At 43.1% G+C, this 19037-nt stretch overlaps 1 protein-coding gene across 1 annotated transcript in view; it reads right to left on the minus strand.

The window, feature by feature from the left end:
- Positions 1-1237: 1237 nt before the first annotated feature.
- The window catches only part of ppp5c (protein phosphatase 5, catalytic subunit), a 95807-nt gene continuing 78007 nt past the window's right edge, over positions 1238-19037 (minus strand). Inside the window, exons 9-13 of the mRNA XM_063060343.1 lie at positions 12612-12699; positions 10991-11031; positions 9212-9390; positions 7756-7837; positions 1238-5396 (exon numbers count right to left, since the gene is read on the minus strand). Coding sequence (XP_062916413.1) covers positions 5334-5396; positions 7756-7837; positions 9212-9390; positions 10991-11031; positions 12612-12699 — 453 coding nt within the window. The 3' untranslated portion in view covers positions 1238-5333. The remainder of the gene's footprint in view (positions 5397-7755; positions 7838-9211; positions 9391-10990; positions 11032-12611; positions 12700-19037) is intronic.

The raw sequence follows: 19037 nt of genomic DNA on the forward strand, positions 1-19037 counted from the left end.
CTGTCACTTTTTCCATCCCCCTCCAACCTTGCAGGGCTTTCCAGAGGCTCCGTTTGATTGTCACACAAGCTTACTCTTGTACAGAAGTCCACAAGACATGGACACTATCCCTGGGAGATCAGCTGTGTCTAGAAGGAACATTGACAGCAGGCAGGAAAAACTAGAGAGTTTTTATTTGATAAGTGCGTTAGGAGGCAACAGAAAGTAGGGAATATTGGATGTTAATTGAAGGTATTTTCACTCAAGGTCTTTGCCTCTTGCCCTCAACAGACGTACATCCCATTCCATACAAGATTAGGACTTTTCCCCATAGAAAAACCCAGGACAGTGTACTGTTCTCCAGTGAGATAAGATCCCATATTGCCACTTCTTCCAAGATTTAACATTTTTGAATACAAATCCTACCTCTACTCAGTTAGATGATAGTGAAGCTTGCCACATGCTCCAGTGTTACCAGTGGGAATTGAGCCTCCCAGTCGATGACACTGAACAAACAGCAACAGTCTACATATGAAGGGGCAATCACAAAACAACTCTTGTGCTGGTCACAGTACTCTTCATTTCTTTCCTAGAGGAACATCACTGTCTATCACCAAGCAAACAGGCAACACAAGCATCTCAACAACTGTCAAATTCCAGGAACCTTGACAGATGCACACTAAGAAATTTTCATTTTAATAATGACTTTCTCAGCACTGGGAAGCTTCAAGGTGTGCCCAAGTAATGAGGAGCTGTTGAATAATACAAGAATCAAGATCCTGAAGCAGCACGGATAGGACACCAGGAAGAACACTCAGTTCTTTAGGGGAACCAGTATGTTCAGCTGGCTGGCGGTTTAACTCTGCAACTAGGGAGCAGGATTTTAAAGGGATTGTAGTTAATGATTGCTGGCCCTAACACAAGAGATTCTGCAGATGCTGGGAATCCAGAGCAACACACACAAAATGCTGGAGGACCTTGGCAGGTCAAGCAGCAATATATGGAAAGGAATAAACAGTTGACGTTTTGGGCAGAGACCCTTCTTCAGGACTGGAAAGGAAGGGAAAGACACCAGAATAAAAAAGGAAACAACAGGAATTCTGCAGATGCTGGAAATTCAAGCAACATACATCAAAGTTGCTGGTGAACGCAGCAGGCCAGGCAGCATCTATAGGAAGAGGTGCAGTCGACGTTTCAGGACGAAGGGTCTCGGCCTGAAACGTCGACTGCACCTCTTCCTATAGATGCTGCCTGGCCTGTTGCGTTCACCAGCAACTTTGATGTATGTAGAATAAAAAAGGTTAGGGGGAGAGGAAGGAGTACAGTGTAGAATTGATAGGTGAAGCCAGGCAGGTGGGAAAGGTAAAATGCTGGATAAGGAATCTGATAGGAGAGGAGAGTGGACCATGGGAGAAAGGGAAGGAGAAACACCAGGGGTAAGTGATAGGCAGGTGAGAAGAGGTAAGAGGCCAGAGTGGGGAATAGAGGAAGAGGGAAGAGGAGAGGAAAAGGAAAAAAGAAAAAGGGTCACTGGAAGGAGAAATCAATGTAAATTGGGGGACTGCTTTGTCAAGCACCTCTGCTTTATCTGCCCAAAGAGGCCAATCCCCCATTCTCATTCCAACATGTCGGTCTTGTTTGCCATGATGAGGCCTCTCTCAGGATGGGGAGTAATTCCTCATTCAATCTAGCTATCCTCCAACGTGATGGCATGAACAATGATTTCTGAATTTCTCCCCCCCCCCCCCAACCTTCCCTCTTCTTCTATTCCCCACTCTGGCCTCTTACCTATTCTCCTCGCCTGCCTACTACATCCCTCTGCTGTCCGTCCTTCTCCCCCTTCTCTCACGAACCACTCTGCTCTCCTATCTGTTTCCTCTTCTCCAGCCCTTTACCTTTCCCACCTGGCTTCACCTATCAACTTCTAGCTTGTCCCCACCCCCCCAGCTTTTTATTCTGGTGCCTTTCCCATTCCTTTCCAGTCCTGATGAAGGGTCTCAGCTCCTCCAGCGTTTTGTAAGGATAGCCTGTTTGTTCAGAGATATGTGTGGCCCCCAAAACTAGCTTAACCACAGATCACAAAAGAGAAAATTAATCAGGGTCACACTAAGGCAGAACATAGAGAAGCCAAAGTACATATCTGTAGCCTCCTCTGAAAACATTCTTTACATTTTAATCACAGGATCCTTTCTACCAGTTGGTAGATGGACACTAGAAATCTTCACAGTGTTGGAGAACCGGTTTGGGGTAGTGAAGGGAGCAGAAACATTTCTTTCACAGCCTTTGATGTGTAGAGACTGGAAAACATATTAGCCACTTTGTGTGCAGCAAGCTATGAAAAGCAGCACTGTAACCAATGTTCCCCTGATTCTTTTCACAGCTGTGCAGACCAACCATTGCTCTGAGCAGGAAAAACGGCGTGGCACTTTAATAAAACATTAAGCGGTATAAAAGGTTCGAGCTGCATGGCAACAAAGGCCATGTACGGGAGCATTTCAGTTACTGCCTGGCTACGCACTCACGCAGCTTAGAGGGAACAGTGGTTGTAAAAACCAAGCTATTTGTTTTTAGTCTGAAAATATAACAAAAGGACTGATGTTGGAAAATCTGAAATAAAATGAAAAAATATTGGATACACTCAACATCCACACAGAAAGGAACAATTCATCAGATCATTTGAGCTAACATATTAACCCTGTTTCTTTCTCCGCAGATGCTGCCCAACCCTGTTGAGTGATTCCAGCATTTTTTCTGGTTTTATTATAGCTTTTTTGTGGCATTAGCTGATGGACAAATGTTGGCTCCGGACACTGGGGGCAGCTCCCCTGTTCCTCCTCAAATTATAGCCCAGGGAATTGCCTACAGAGTGCAGACTAGACCTTTGTTTAACATCTCGTAAAACAGTGCCAGACAGGGAATGTCAGGCTGAAGTTTGCAGGCTGTCTGTTGGGAATGGATGGATGGATTTGGACCTGGAGGCAGAGTGGTACACAAGCCAAAAGTGTCACCATGACGTTGGAAAGGAAAGGCTTACAGAGTAAAACTGAGATCTGAACAGACCTTTCTCCCGATTATAACCTATCAATTCTATACCCAAACCTGAGTTATTCTCAGTCTCGGGGAATTAATCATGATAAGAACGACTAGTACAACTTCAAACAGAACAATCAGTGGGAGTGGTGAGAGTACTAACTTGGGGCCAGTGTTGGTACATTCTAAAGTCATGGAGCAGGTGGAACATTTTAGGCCACACGAAGCAGATTGTGTTGAAAAATGCAGCTCCTTTTACCACTGCCGAGTGAAGAAGAATGGATATGATATACAGTGCCCTGGTCTCTGCTCTGTAAATTTCTCCTTCCCTCACCCTCTGGTTAGCCATGCTTACCACACTCACCTACTCTTTCAGGTGAGTCTCGTCATTACAATGGAAATGCTTGACTCAGCTCCTCAAGCCAGGGAAGAAAGTAATGGAGGGACCCAAGAGTAAAGGAGTTTCCTGCTGGTTGGATTGGGGTTAAGAGGCTCCCTCCCCACTGGCAAAGCTGGACTGTACAGACCAGATGTTATGGAGTTGTAGATGCCAGGAAAAGTATCTGATTTGTATCTGTCTTCCTACCCTGGTCATTGCTTTTGATTTGAACCCATCGATTTAATCTCCTAATTCAGGCATGTGTGAGAGACTCTAATGAGCTTGTGGGCAGTACGTAAAGTAAAATTCTTTCGTTGGAGATGGAAACAAAGCAATGACATGACACACAAAACCAGACTAAAGCAAATTAAGAATGTGGACACATCTCTATGGACAGCGTGCATCAATGACAAGGGACCCACCACTGTAGACAGAGAAAGGATGCATCAGCATGAATGACCAAAGAACACTCTTAGCCACCCCATCTGTCCTTTCAGTTCAGTAACTAACAAACATATTTTCCCACTGCCCTGGTACCTTCCTGCAAAAGCACACTGCCCAAGCTAACCACTCAGAGTTTAACTGGCCACCATTATGTTACTTTCTGTGGGAGCTGGCTCTGCACAAATAGGCAAGTGTGTTTCCTGGAAGTTGTGACTCCATGTTACAGTTTACTTTTCTGTCTAGGAAGCATTTTATAACTCCAAGGATGTGAAAGTTGCTATAGAAGCGCAAGATTGATTGATCGATTTATTTATTTAAAAAGGTCTGCCACCATGGAAGCTACCACAGCTCTTAATCTACAAGGGTGAGTCAGTGGTCAAAGTTACTTCCAGAACCTTCCCTCTCAATGATGGTTCTGTCAGCCCAGGGAACACAATGCTGAGACCCATCTTTCATTGCTTGCTCAAGATCAAAAGGTAATGAAACACCTAGATTAGATTTAATGTAATCTAATACTCCCACATTGGTGGATTTCAGGCTTTATCTCCAAGCACAAAAGACGTACTTCCCATGAATTTAGAGAAAACAGGTTGCCAATTCTGGGTTGAGAGCTTTAGTATTCATCCATTCATCATTCAGAAGTGACAGGCATAACCCTGCTTGCAATACACCAGCCAGACAAAAACCTTAACCAGATGAAACAAGCGAGCATGGAATCAGAAGGCAGTTGAGACATCAACAGCCAATGCTTGAAAGGTTCTGACTGGGATTTGCAGGCAGGAGTCTAGTGGCGCAGAGATAAATGGCTGAAGACAAGAGTTACAATCTGAAGTAGCAAACCATATACCACTGCCAACTAGATATTCCTGCGTATAAAACTACCAAGCATCACAATTTTAATTATATATATACTTTTGGATTTTGCTGATGAAACGTTTGTGATAGTTGGGTTTGGGGGAAGGTGAAGATCAGAACTGAGAAATAGAATGGAAAACATAGTGGAGGGATTCAGTACCTCATGACTGTTCAAATAAAGCTGGCAATCAGATGACGACCCTGCCACACCTCTCTCCTCCTCTGGCAGTGAAGCAGAGGCCAAGATCAACCACTGGGCTGGTTGAGCAGAAGAGAGGCAGATGAAAGGTGTACGGCAGAAGGGAGGTGGATGAAAGGTGGTTGGCAACAATTAGGATATTAAATAGTTTTATTCAGCAGAGTCTGACTGGTGCAGTGATTCAGGATTTGATTTGAAACCAAACGCTGAAGGGCAAGGATGCATGTCTAAACACAGGCCGTGCATGAGCCATGTGTCTGAGAGCTGACTTACACTCCATAACTTAGCACAGCATGGGGCAGGTCACATCATCAAGGGCTGTGGTGCTAGAAAGGTAGAAGACTTGGTTCAGAGATGGCAGATCTAGTGAGGAAGATTAAATTAAACCCTGATGCCATCCCTCCCCACCTGTGGGAGGGATTACTGTCCAAACCAGATGCTCCGATGCTACATCATTCCCAGCTGCAGTAGCGAATTTGCATATGCCATCGGTTTAACATTCGGGTGAGGCTGCAAGAGAAAACATGGGCGTTACCCAGTAAAAATCACTGCCACTCTTTACTGTAATCAGGACACACTGCATCGTCCTTGACTCAACTCAGCCTTTTGCAGCGGTTGAAACCAAGGAACTTCCCAACTCTGGTCATAGAATTGGAAAAAGACCCTTCTGCTCATGTGACTATGCTTACCAAGACGTGTACATTCAAGCTAATCCCACTTGATCCATATCCCTCTAAATTCTTGTCATCTACATACCTGACAACATACTTCTAACGTACAGTACTTGCCTCAACTACTTCCTAGGTAGCACAAAGACCAGAAGCACTGCAGATACTGGAAATCTAAGCAGCACACGCAAAATGCTGGAGGAACCCAGCAGGCAAGGGAGCATTAATGGAAAAGAGCAAACATTCAACATTATGAGCCTAGACCCTTCATCAGGACTGAAGAAGGGTCTCAGCCCGAAATGTCGACTGTTACTATCTTAGACCATAAAATATAGGAGCAGAAGTAGGCCACTCAGCCCATTGCGTCTGCTCCACCATTCAATCATGGGCTGATCCAATTCTCCAGTCATCCCTACTCCCCTGGCTTCTCCCCATCCCCTTCGAAGCCCTGGCTAATCAAGAACCTATTTATCTCTGCCTTAAATGCACCCAATGACTTGGCCTCCACAGCCACTTGTGGCAACAAATTCCACAGATTTACCACTCTCTGACTAAAGTAATTTCTCCACATCTCAGTTCTAAAAGGACATCCTTCAATCCTGAAGTCGTGCCCTCTTGTCCTAGACTCCCCTACCATGGGAAATAACTTTGCCATAACTGATCTGTTCAGGCCTTTTAACATTCGGAATGTTTCTATGAGATCCTCCCCTCATTCTCCTGAACTCTAGGGAATACAGCCCCAGAGCTGCCAGACATTCCTCATATGGTAACCCTTTCATTCCTGGAATCATTCTCGTGAATCTTCTCTGAACCCTCTCCAATGTCAGTATATCCTATAAGGAGCACAAAGGGAGAGAACGCCCAAAACTGCACACGATACTCCAAGTGTGGTATCACGAGCGCCTTATAGAGCTTCAACATCACATCTCTGCTCTTATATTCCATACCTCTAGAAATGAAAGCCAACATTGCATTTGCCTTCTTCACCACCGACTCAACCTGGAGGTTAACCTTTAGGGTACCTTGCCCAAGGATTTATTCAAATACAACACTTTCAGTCCAGTATTTGTTGCTTTCTGTTTTAACTGCACCACACCTCTATTGCCCTGTAACTATGCCTCATCTCCTGCTTGTCCTATCATCTCTGTTGCACGCTATCTTTGATTTATTTCTGTTTTCTTCTTCCTCAGCCCTATCACTTCGGTTCCCAACCCCCTGCCAAATTAGTTTAAATCCCCACTAACAGCTCTATTAAACCTGCCTGCTAGGATATTGAACCCCTTCGGGTTCAGGTGTAACCCGTCCTTTTTGTACAGGTCATACCTCCCCCAGTAGAGGCCCCAATGATCCAGGAATCTAAAGCCCTGCACCAGAATCTCACACACGCATTAATATGCCTGATCATACTATACTTGCGCTCGTTAGCACGTGGCACAGGCAGCAACCCTGAGATTACTACTTTTGCTGTCCGGTTTTCAGCTTCCTACCCAACTCCCTGAATTCTTTCTCAGAACCACCTCCTTTTTTTCTACCCATGTCATTGGTACCAACGTGTACCAAGACTTCTGGCTGTTCACCCCTAGATTTTCCATAGATGCTGCCCGACCTGCTGAGTTCCTCCAGGATTTTGTGTGTGTTATTTCCTCTGGTAGCTGGTTCCATCACCCACTGTGTAAAATCAGGTTTTCATTAAACTTTTCACCTTTAACCTTAAATTTATGTCCTCTAGTTTTTGATCGCCCAACCTCGGAAACAAGACAATTTATCTTTGCCCCACGATTCTTCTCCTATGCTGCAAGTAGTAAAGATTCAGATTGTCTAACCACCCCCCTATAACCCAGAGCCTCAAGTCTTGGCAGCATCTTTGTGCATCTTTGCACTTTTTCCAGTGTAATCAAATAGTTTGTACAAGTGGGTGAACAAAACCAAACACAAACACCAATTTCCTGCACTGTACAACATAATCTCCCAACTTCCATAGTAAATGAAGTGTGCCAAATGCCTTCCATCCCGTGGTTAAATCAAAACCCAAGCTTGGTGTCACTGAGTCTCAATGCCTTACAGCTCCTTTCCACGATACCTTTCACTTTTCCTCCCGCCTTGAACACTCCCTCATCACCATTCCTTTCCTTATCTCCATGTTCACACCCCTTCCCCTCCACCCCGCCTCCAACACCCCCATTTTGGATGACTTAACTCACCACAGTTTTAAATTGATGAAAGAATGGTTTTAGATCCGAGCCCCTGAGGTGAATGTATGCCCCTTGGTTTCCCATTTGATCACTGGAACAGAAAGAGCATTTGTTAAACGATATACCAAACACAGGTTCAGACAGCTAGCGTGCTGTGCACCGATGGCCTAACGAGTGCAACGAAACTGCTATCGTCACCAGGCCAGGTCTGGGGAAGGGAGATGTGTCACTGTGCTCAGTCTATCTTGAGCAGGAGGCAAGGTCGATATACATGTACCTTGGATATTTCAAGTTTAAGTTTGTTATCAATCAGATACTTCACTCTGCGCGTTCCCCAAAACACATCTTGATGTTGTTTATTTATTTATTTACAGCATGGTTAGCAGACCCTTTTCTCCACCCTCCCAGCCCAGTGAGATCCTGCCACCCAATTACATGCATATGACTAATTAACTTAATAATTACTTGCATCTTTGGGAGAAAACCAGAGCACCCAAAGGAAACCACATGGTCACAGGGAGAACATACAAACTCTTTACAAACAGGGGTGGAACTGAACTTGGGTCACTGGTGCTGTAATAACATTACACTAACCACTGAGCTCTCATTCATTCTCCAATTAAGTCTATTTCCTTTTGAAAGTTGCGACTGAATATGCTTGTATAACTTGATTACAGTTCACACAGTAAAACTAATTTTTGATCTGCAATCTGGAACGTTTGTCCCTCTACTTTCTTCCTTATCTATGCCTTCAGTTTATTGACCCACAAGTAAAAACAGTCCCATCTTGTTTACAGTACCAAAAAAAAATGGAATCATTCCAGACTAGGAAACCTTCCTTTTCGTGAAATTTGTACGGCAAAATAGGAGATTATACTGGACTGTTGGATTAGTTCTGCATTTCACAAGGCTAGAACTGGTAACAGGATATCACACTGAATGAAAACAGAAAATGTAAGAACTGTTCCACAGACCAGGCGATATTGATTAACATTTCATGCTGACATTGGCAGCATTTGCAGAGGAAATTTACCAGGATGCTGCCTGGATTAGACAGCATATTTTATGAGGATAGGTTGAGCAACATGGACTTTTCTCTTTGGACTGAAGGTGATTTGATAGAGGCACAGATCGAGTGGACATCATCCAGATATAGGGTGGAAATGGCTTATACAAGGAGACACAATTTTGAGGTGAGAGCAGATGTCAGAGTCGGTGTGTGGGTTGAACTGCCAGGAGTAGTGGTAAAGGCAGATACATTAGACATAGGCACATGGATGAAAGAAATGGAGGGTTACATGGGAGGGAAGGGTCCGATTGATCTTAGATCAAGTTACAGGTCAGCACACCATTGTGGGCCGAAGGGCTTGGACTGTTCTATATTCTTGTTGTTTTTTAACAATACTGAAGGCCATCTCCTACAAACTCCCTGGAGGTGATCAATGCAAGAGACAGGAACACTCACCAATAGTTTGGCGCAGAGAACACAGTGATACATTTGCCATTATGCGTAACCTCGTAACCCTCTGGCTTCACCTCGTGGCTCCTGATTATGTAATCCAGCTTGTTCTCCTCCAGGAATCGCTTGGTGACATCTGGCCCAAACTGGCAGCTGACACCACGCTTGCTGACTGATCGCCCATTCTGGTAAAAGACAAGAAGAACATACACGTACTCATTCTGGGCATTGGACAGCATCCACAAAACACAGGAGTCACTTATTTTCAGTCTGAACATGGAACAACTTTTTCATATAACAGATGGAGACACACTAATTAGAATACTGCTTGATATGACAGGCCACACTTCCCGGGATCTGTGGCAGCACAGTAGTGTAGTGATTAACATTGAACTTTACAGCATCAATCAGGGTTAACTTCCTGTGACTGTAAGGAGTTTGTACATTCTCCCCATGGCGACATGGGTTTCCTTTGGAAGCTCCAGTTTCCACCCACATTCCAAAGACTTACAGGGTTAGAGTTAGCAAGCAGTGGATATTCTATGTAGGCACCAGAAGCGTAGCAACACTTTCAGGCTGCCTCGGATGCAAACATTATTTCACTTCACATTTTGATGTAATTGTGACAAATAAACCTAATCTCTATCTGAGCTCATAATTTAACACTGGTGAGTAGGCAAGATTGGAGACCATAAGTCTAGACATGTGACAATGAGGTGTGTGAACCAATAGTATTTCATGGTAATCATCTTGTTGCGGGTTTGGAGGCTTGCGTGCCTTATGACCCGGAGAGCTATGTTGGCTGGAGTCAGGGCTTTATGCTTCAGCTCTTGGTAGGGTCATTCATGGCAAACAGGTTAAAGGGTAGGGGACAGACTAAGAGTGGTCCTCTGGGTTCAGGAGTTCACCTCAGGACCAACAACCCCAACTGGTCAAACAAAACTGTTACAGAAACAGCAATGAAGAATCCTTCTACATCTGAGGGTGACAGTATTCCTGAGTCTCAACCTCGCACTGACACTAGTGAAAACCAAGAGGAAGCAACTGGCATGATGAAGGAAGCCCTGAACGCTGCCAGAGACGGAGGATCTTCATTGTGGTCCTTAGTGCCAGCGGCGTAATGGGCAGTAAGCAGCAGTGTTAAAAGTACATTGGAGGAGTTTCTCAGACATCCAATTGGAAGGGTGTATTCCTCAATACAAAACTCAGTCCCATTGACCAGGTGACATTATTTGACCCCTGTTTGGATACAAATGAAGGTACTGCAGTGGATCATTTCATGGAAGGAATGGGTTGGGGAGGGAAAAGCTCTTAATATACCCAGTTCTAAAGGGGTCACTCAAGGAGCCTGGATCAGGACTGGGCTTGGTTCGAAATCCCCATTGATTAAACTGCAGGCCTGTACCCAGGCAACAAGTCACTATTTTAAAAGTACAAATTTTAAAATTAAATTTCATTACCTGCACACATTTCAGAAGTATTTTTTTGAAAATACATTTACTGAAGTGATGTGGGGCTTGCAGATTGAGTTGTATTTGATTGTCCCTTTCCTTGAGAAAGTAGTGGCAAGTCTCCTTCAACTACTGCTTAGATTTTGGATCTAACCATGGAGTGTGACAGCATCATGCGAGCCACTAAACAGTAAAGCACATCATGATATTGTACGGACATCAATCATGAATTATTTAGGGTCCCAGTTACATAGGAGACAGGAGACATTTCTAATTTCTCCTCACTGATGTTACTCAGATTTGAGCGCAACATGTTCAGGCTTTGGTCCCTTACCTGAGGCTGTGGATCTGACCAGAGCAAGTCACACATTGGACCTGTTACAAAACAAATTAAACCATGAGAACTGGTTTAAAAAAAGAGGAAACAGAAATCTGAGTTGAGAAAGGGAAGGTGTGGCTGGACAGGTAGAGAAAACTGTACTAAATATGGCAGGGAGAAACAATAAGACTGATCAGTTGATGTTTCTTTGCATGTTTAAAGAATTCAAAAGTCAAAGTTAGAAATAAATTATCAAAGTACATACATTTCACTGTATACAACCCTGAAATTAGTTTTGCTTGTGAGCATACCCAATAAATCCAATCACCATAATAGAATCAATGAAAGATCACACCAACAGGGTGTATAACCAGTATGCAAAAGACAACAAATGGTGCAAATACTAAAAGGAAATTAATAAATAATAAGCAATAAATATCAAGAATGCAAGATTAAGAGTCATTAAAAGTGAGTCCATAGGTTGCAGGAACATGTCAATCATGGGGTTAGTGAAGTTGAGTGAAGTATCCACTTTGGTTCAAGAGCCTGATGGTTGAGAGGTAATTACTATTTCTGAACCTGGTGGTTCACAATAAGAAATAAGAATACCTCTTACAGTGAAATCTAGACATCTCTTTAGTGGCTGATGGAAAGCCAGATTCACTGAGTGACTGGAATGGATTACATACTATTACTTAATTTGCAGGTGTACAGATATTCAAGCTACAAATTCTGCCCAGTTGGTATAGGGTTTAAAGTTTCTTCAGAATAGTAAAGCTAAAGTTTTAACATTCTTGTTCCCTGTCAAGTTGTACATCTGTGTTTGCTGATCTTTATCAAGCCTCCAGTAACAGTAATATTTTACCTTTATTTCCAACCCCTCCCATAGCTTCAACTCTCCAGCTCTCTCTCAGCTCCCTCAGGAAGTGCACTTACCTTGATCAGATCTAAACTCTATATGATGCTTCCCAATGGTAGTGCCTCCTACTGACGAGGTTCTTGAAGGACATTCTCAGCTGATGAATTTCCTCCTGAAACCTCACTGCATTTCCGTCCTTTAAAATTATCATTAAAGCTAACCTCTCAGTCATCCCTCCTTGTATCTATTTACATGGTGGTCTCAGAAAATATTTTCTGACATTTAACTAGAGAAATGGAGGTCACCTTGGGACACCTCACTTTCTTTAATTTCATGCCATAAGCAGTTATATTTATTTCACTGATTCACTTCACGAGGAATTGGGGCCTCCTATTAACTTCACCTCACATTTGCCGTATCGCTTTACAGCTGTAAGATAGGGGTTCAATTTCTGCCATTGTCTGTAAGGAGTTTGCACATTCTCCCTGTGACTGTGTGTGTTTTCTCTGGGTGCTCCTGTTTCATCCCATATTCCAGACACATCTGGGCTAGGGTTAGCAAGTTGTGGGCATGTTATTTTGACACTTGCAGGCTGCTTAGCACAATCCTCGTTGATTCGATTTGATGCAAACAATGTATTTTAGTGTACTCTTCAATGTATGTGTGATAAATTAAGATAATCTTTTAATCAATGCCCTGTTCTTTTGGCCAAGGCATATGCTACAGACATCTTTAGGTATCACAGTCACAGTGAGAGCACCAGTTAGAATGCCATACCTGAATCTGGAGGTTGCCGATTTCGATCAATCTTCTTGATATCTTCGAGGGTGATACCATCTTCACTGAAGAGTCCTCCATGCATTATCTATATGGAAGGTGATGTTGAATCCATCAGGAACTTGCTATCATTCAGATAACACTATTATTTAAACTAGGCTTTGATCCTTCCTGACACAGCATCACAATAGGAAAACATTGCAAACTAAGTACTCAACAACAAATAAAAAGATGAACACAAGAGATTCTGCAGATGCTGAAAATCCAGAGCAACACACAGAAAATGCTGGAGCAACTCAGCAGGTTAGGCAGCATTCACAGTGAGGAATAAACAGTCGACATTTAGGGCCAAGACCCTTCTTCAGAGCCACTGAACTTGATATTACTGCAAGGTTGTAAAAGGTGGTCTTACTTCCAATACCCTCCTTGCATTAACCAGAGCTCATTTAGGATACACAGCAGACTCAGATCATTCGGCCCATTCAAGCTGTTCTGGCATTTACGCTCCATTCCAAGGTCCTGTCTTTCCTCATCAGTGCAGCCTTCTTTTCCTTTCTTCCTCATACGGTTCCCTTAAATGCAGCTGCAACCATTCCTTGTGGTAGATTCTCGAGTAAAAGCCATTTCTACTGAAGTCTCGTTAGATTTCTTGGTGACAGCTTCTGTCACTGTTCTTCTCCGCAAAAGAATTCTTTCTGTATCTATTCTTCTAAAACCTTCCATAATTTGAAAAACTCCTATAAGATCACCCCTCAAGAAATGAGAGACGTAGTCTGTTTATCACTTTTTTTTTGAACCGTTCTTGTGAGGTTTCACCGCACTCTCTCCACTGACTGTTTTCTTTAGAGGCCCTCCCCCGATTACGGCAAGGTTTCACCCAAGAACTGTCCCCATACTGAAGGGGCAACATTATCATTGTGCTAACCACTCCACTCTTTACAATGCTGGTTGCAAGATCCACATTCAATTCCTCCCACTGTCTGTAAGAAGTTTGTACATTCTGCCCATGACTGAGAGTTTCCTGTTTACTCTGGTTTCTTCCCACAAGTTAGGGTTAGGGTTAGTAAGTTGTGGACGTGCAATGGTAGCCTGAGACACTTGTAGGCTGCCTCCAGCACGATTCTCAGTGATTTGTATTGGTGCAAATGACACACTTCCCCATATGTTTCGATGTGCTACTGATAAATAAACCTCAACACCAACTCCATAGCAAAGAAAGCCCAGCAGCGTCTCTGCATTCGGCGAAAGCTGAGAAAAGTCCATCTCCCACCCCCCATCCTCACCACATTCTACAGAGGTTGTATGGACAGCATCCTGAGCAGCTGCATCACTGCCTCGTTCGGAAATTGCACCATCTTGGATTGCAAGACCCTGTAGCGGATAGTGAGGTCAGCTGAGAAGATCATCGGGGTCTCTCTTCCCACCATCACAGATATTTACACCACACGCTGCATCCGCAAAGCAAACAGCATTATGAAGGACCCCACACACCCCTCATACAAACTCTTCTCCCTCCTGCCATCTGGAAAAAGGCACCGAAGCATTCGGGCTCCCACGACCAGACTATGCAACAGTTTCTTCCCCCAAGCCATTAGACACCTCAATACCCAGAGCCTGGACTGACACCAACCTACTATACCCTCTACTGTGCCTGTCTTGTTTATTATTTATTGTAGTGCCTGCACTGTTTTGTGCACTTCATGTAGTCCTGGATAGGTCTGTAGTCTAGTGTAGTTTTTGTATTGTTTCATGTAGCACCATGATCCTGGAAAACGTTGTCTCATTTTTACTATGTTCTGTACCAGCAGTTATGGTTGAAATGACAATAAAAAGTGAGTTGACTTGACTTGACTTGACTTGACTAATCTTTAAAGTGTGCAAGTTGGAAATATGGCAAAGAGATTCTCATGTGGCAGATGTCTCTTGCCACACAGCAGCTGACAAATCCTGCCCACTGGTCTCCCAAACCCTTGTTGGTCTGTACAGGTTGTAGTTAAGTCAAAAGCCTGGGAGGACCTACATGTCATATGGTTTTCCAAGTGTGGTCTAACCAGATGTCATATACAGGTTAGGACAAATCCTTACTTTTCAGTGTTAACCTTCTAGAAATAAATTACAATGCTTGGTTTGGTTTGCCTTTTGTTTTACAATGATAAGAATGACCTCACTAGTCTATGGCATACCTTTTAATGATACTAAACTCTATTCCTCTCATGTGTTCAGAAGTTAATCACTCACTTACTAAATGGCCTCCCTATTCTATTAACCAATGGAGTGTTTTCATTAATTTCTTATTCCACAGGTTTAATGTGTTCTTGTGTTCAGCCTCAAGCAGTCTATCATAACCATAAAAAATTCCTGAGGAGGCAAGCACTTTAAAAAATTGCTGTTCTGTGTATTATTAATTCCTGTATTATATGTAATCGGTGATTGATTATGCAAATAAATTTGAGCATCCACAAGGTTGCAAACTGGTCAATTTGAATATCCAATTGATCAATTTCTGCAGAAAAATTACATTTTTGTTCAAACTTCAGGACAGTTTTGTGACAGGGACCAGCCTTTTCCCCTTAAGGTGTGATTGAGAAATGAGTGTAAGTTTTCAGGGTTCAGTTCATTGTTGACAACAGTTACACGGAGGGTCCGCCAAGATGGCTAACGCCTGACTTTGTTAAAAAGGAGAATGTAGTTGAGTCCCAGTGGGCGATCAGTCATAGAACCTAGCAAATTTAATATCCAAGCCAAGGATTGTGCCAGCTGCTGAAATACAAATTTTCTCCTGTGGTGTATGCCAACATTTTGGTCATCGATTGCAGCAACAGAGGAGAATGCCTTGGGTATGGGTGGGTCCTGCGAGTGATGACACTTGGAATGACTGCTGCTCAAACTAAACTCGCCAACCTGACGTGGAATCAGTCTGTTTCATTTCACACTATGTACATAATACATTTAAGGTAGCAGAAACCAGTAGCACTTAGTCAAATGTGCAGTCTCCTGGACTAAACTCTCCCTATGTCAATCAGTGCCAAAGTTTGTCTGATAAGTCTAAGGAGAGAAGGCTGAGGGAATAATCTCCAAGTAAACAGACAGAACTGGAGGGAGTTTTGGGGTTCAGACAGTTGAAGGGTGGGAAAGGGTGCTTCACAACTGTGATGTGCAAGTGGTTAGAAATTCAAAGGTTTGGAGATCTAAAGCAGGCAGAGATGGGAGTAAATGAAGTCATGGAGGAATTTGAAGAAGAGGATCAAAAGAAGAATTTTAAGAAAATCAGAATTTAGAAATGACCAGACCAGACGCATAAACAAGTAGACACAAGGGTGAGTAGTACCCTGTGCTAGCTAGGCTACAGGCACCAGGTCATGCTCTCTTCTCATTACTGCCATCGGGCAGGAGCTTCAAGTACCACATCACCAACTTCAGGAACAGTAATTATCAGCAACAGTTGGGTGTATAAAGGGAGGACAGGAGGATGAATACAGGGCCCTGGTGGTGGACTTTGTCAAATGGTGCAAGCTGAATCATTTGCAGCTCAACATCACTAAGACAAAGGAAATGGTGAAGGACTTCAGAAAGACTAGGCCTGCATTGCTCCCTGTTACTATTAATGGTGAGGACCTACAAGTACCTGGGGGTGCACCTGGATGACAGACTTGAGCGGAGCACCAACAGATACTGTGTACAAGAAGGGCTAGAGTCACCTCTACTTCCTCAGGAGACTGAGGTCCTTTGGAGTATGCAGGTCTCTCTTCACATGTTCTACCAGACTGTTGTCACCAGTATAATCTTCTATGGGATGGCATGCTGGGGCAATGTCATCAACATGGGTGATGCCAACTGGCTTAATAAACTGATTAGAAAGGCTGGATCTGTTACAGGAGTCAAACTGGACACACTAGAGGCTGTGGTAGAAAAAAAAAGAACCCTACAAAAAAATCCTGGCAATTCTGGGCAATGTTTCGCACCCTCTGCATGCCATCTTGGTTGAACAGAGGAGCACTTTCATGATGACCCCCCGCCCCCCACCCCGTTTGACTGTTTGAGGTAACTTAATTTTTTATTCTTTCTTAATTCTCTTCTAATATTTGTATATCTGTGCACTTGTAATGCTATCGTGACATCGTAATTTCCTTGTGGATCAATAAAGTCTGTCTCTCTGTCACATTGTCTGTCCCCTTCTCGTTTCTCATCAATGCTATTCTATTTATTTTTTTGTACATGCCTGCAAGAATTTGGATCTCAAGGTAGTATATGTACTTTGATAACAAATTTACTTTGAACTTTGGTAGTAGAGGGCAGCTACTTACAGTGGGAAAGGTGAGTAATGATCAGAAGGACTTGAGTTGGCACCACAACTTTTAAAATCAAAAACATATTTGCAAACAATACCAAACCCGCTGGATAGATCATAGAATGAGGAAGTGAGAGTGAAGAGTTCAAGGTGGATTAAAAAATATAAGAACACATTGATGGTATCCAGCTGCCCTGATACCATTTCTCCACAACCATAATGTCCTGGTGAAACCTTTCACCATGCTTGTCATTGACAGCGCCAAGATGTGTAGGGAAGAAAGGTCAAAATGGGAATGCAGAAAATGAATCTTTAGTAACATGTTCCACTTCATAGTTTTGTATGCTTGAAGCAGGTTGTCAATCAGCTGCACGTAGTTTGGTGCTCTGTAGTTGCCAAGAACATGTAACATTCTTGAATGCCTTTCATGCAATTTTCTCCAGTTCCTCAAAATGTCTGCAATTAATGATAGTTTTGATTTGTAGACGAACAAAAAAAATGGCTTCCTTAATCTTGTTATCAGTTATTCGGGGAACAGCTACCTCAAATATCGAAATCCTTCATGAAACTTTGTGCCTGGTACAGCAGAAGTCTTGAACCCAGAAATTCTGCTTTTGCCTTGACAAAATCAAGTCCCTAACCAGGTCACTTAACTCATCTTTGTCTGCCTCCTCTAGACTCCATGTCTCTGATGGCTTCAGTACTGGAAGACTATCGTCATGTGGCACAGGTCTCATGTCTAAGAGACACTGGGTATTCAATTGATTTGTTTTTTCGCAGAGAAACCAGACGCACTGGTCAGACAGAAGTGGCAGGATGTCAAGTGATCCCCCTGCCCTCAGCGTATCATTGGGACAGCGAACGGCACTGACTTGGGCGTAGCTCTGAGCTGAGCTCTAAGATCGATAGTGCATATTGCGCAACAAATGTGAGGAACCCATGCTTTGTCTTGGTCATCAATTTTACACCCAAAGTCGAGCTCAGAGGCTTTCTTAGTAAAAGAAGCCATGCCCTGTCTTTGAGATTGAAGTGTATACTCGACACAAAATAACAAAGTCCTGACGAAGGGTCTCGGCCTGAAACGTCGACTGCGCCTCTTCCTATAGATGCTGCTTGGCCTGCTGCGTTCACCAGCAACTTTGATGTGTGTAACAAAGTATTGTGGCTGTTACAACATTGGCCAGACAGTTTGCTGTCACGGATACTCCTGAAAATACAATTACTTTATTCTGAGTACACACATTCTACTTGTGCGTAGAGCACACGCATCAGTGACCATGAACCAATATACCTGTAAATGCAGTTCATGGAATGGGGACTGCATGATGATTTATAGCCTTCTGAAACCTATCCTACCATGCAGCATCCACCTGACTAAGCATGCCTGGACAAGATTGAATCCTTCAGCTTACACTGTGGGCAACATTTTTGTTTTAAATTATTGGGATACATCCCTGTCAACCCTTCAAGCCGCGCCACCCAGCATCCCATTTAACCCTAGCCTAATCACAGGAAAGTTTACAATGACCAATTAACCTATCAATTGGTATGCCCGTCCTTGGACTGTGGCAGAAAACCAAAGCACCCATGGGGTCACGGGAGAACATACAAACTCCTTACAGGTAGCAGCGGGAATTGAACCCAGTTCGCTGGGACTGTAAAGCGTTGTGCCAACTACTGTTCCGACCTAATCTTATTGACAAACTGAAATAACAAATATAGGTGATTTTTAAAAAATAGTGCTTGATAGGGAAATTTCATGGTGATTTTTATAATCAGCAGACCAAAATCCACAAGGTGTACCCAAAAGTATTAAGGAAGCAAACTCTTGTCCAGTGTCATACTTCAGAATTAGTAAAATATCTATCCAATAATAAATGTCACCCTAGAATCCTTCGTTTGCATCTTTATCTTTTCTGGAATTTCTTGGAACTAAAAATAATCCAAAAAAAAAGAAAAAAGATAGAATACGAAGGTAGGCCAGGCAATAACATTAAAGAGGATACCAAATATTTCCTCGGAGAGAGTATATATCATAAAAGAGGTGAGAGTAGATATTCAGACCGCTGGAAAATTATGCTGGAGAGGTAATAATGGGGACAAGAAAATGGCAGATGAACTGAATAAGAAATTTGCAT

The sequence above is a fragment of the Mobula hypostoma genome, chromosome 10 (assembly GCF_963921235.1).
Source record: "Mobula hypostoma chromosome 10, sMobHyp1.1, whole genome shotgun sequence".
Classification (NCBI taxonomy): Eukaryota; Metazoa; Chordata; class Chondrichthyes; order Myliobatiformes; family Myliobatidae; genus Mobula; species Mobula hypostoma.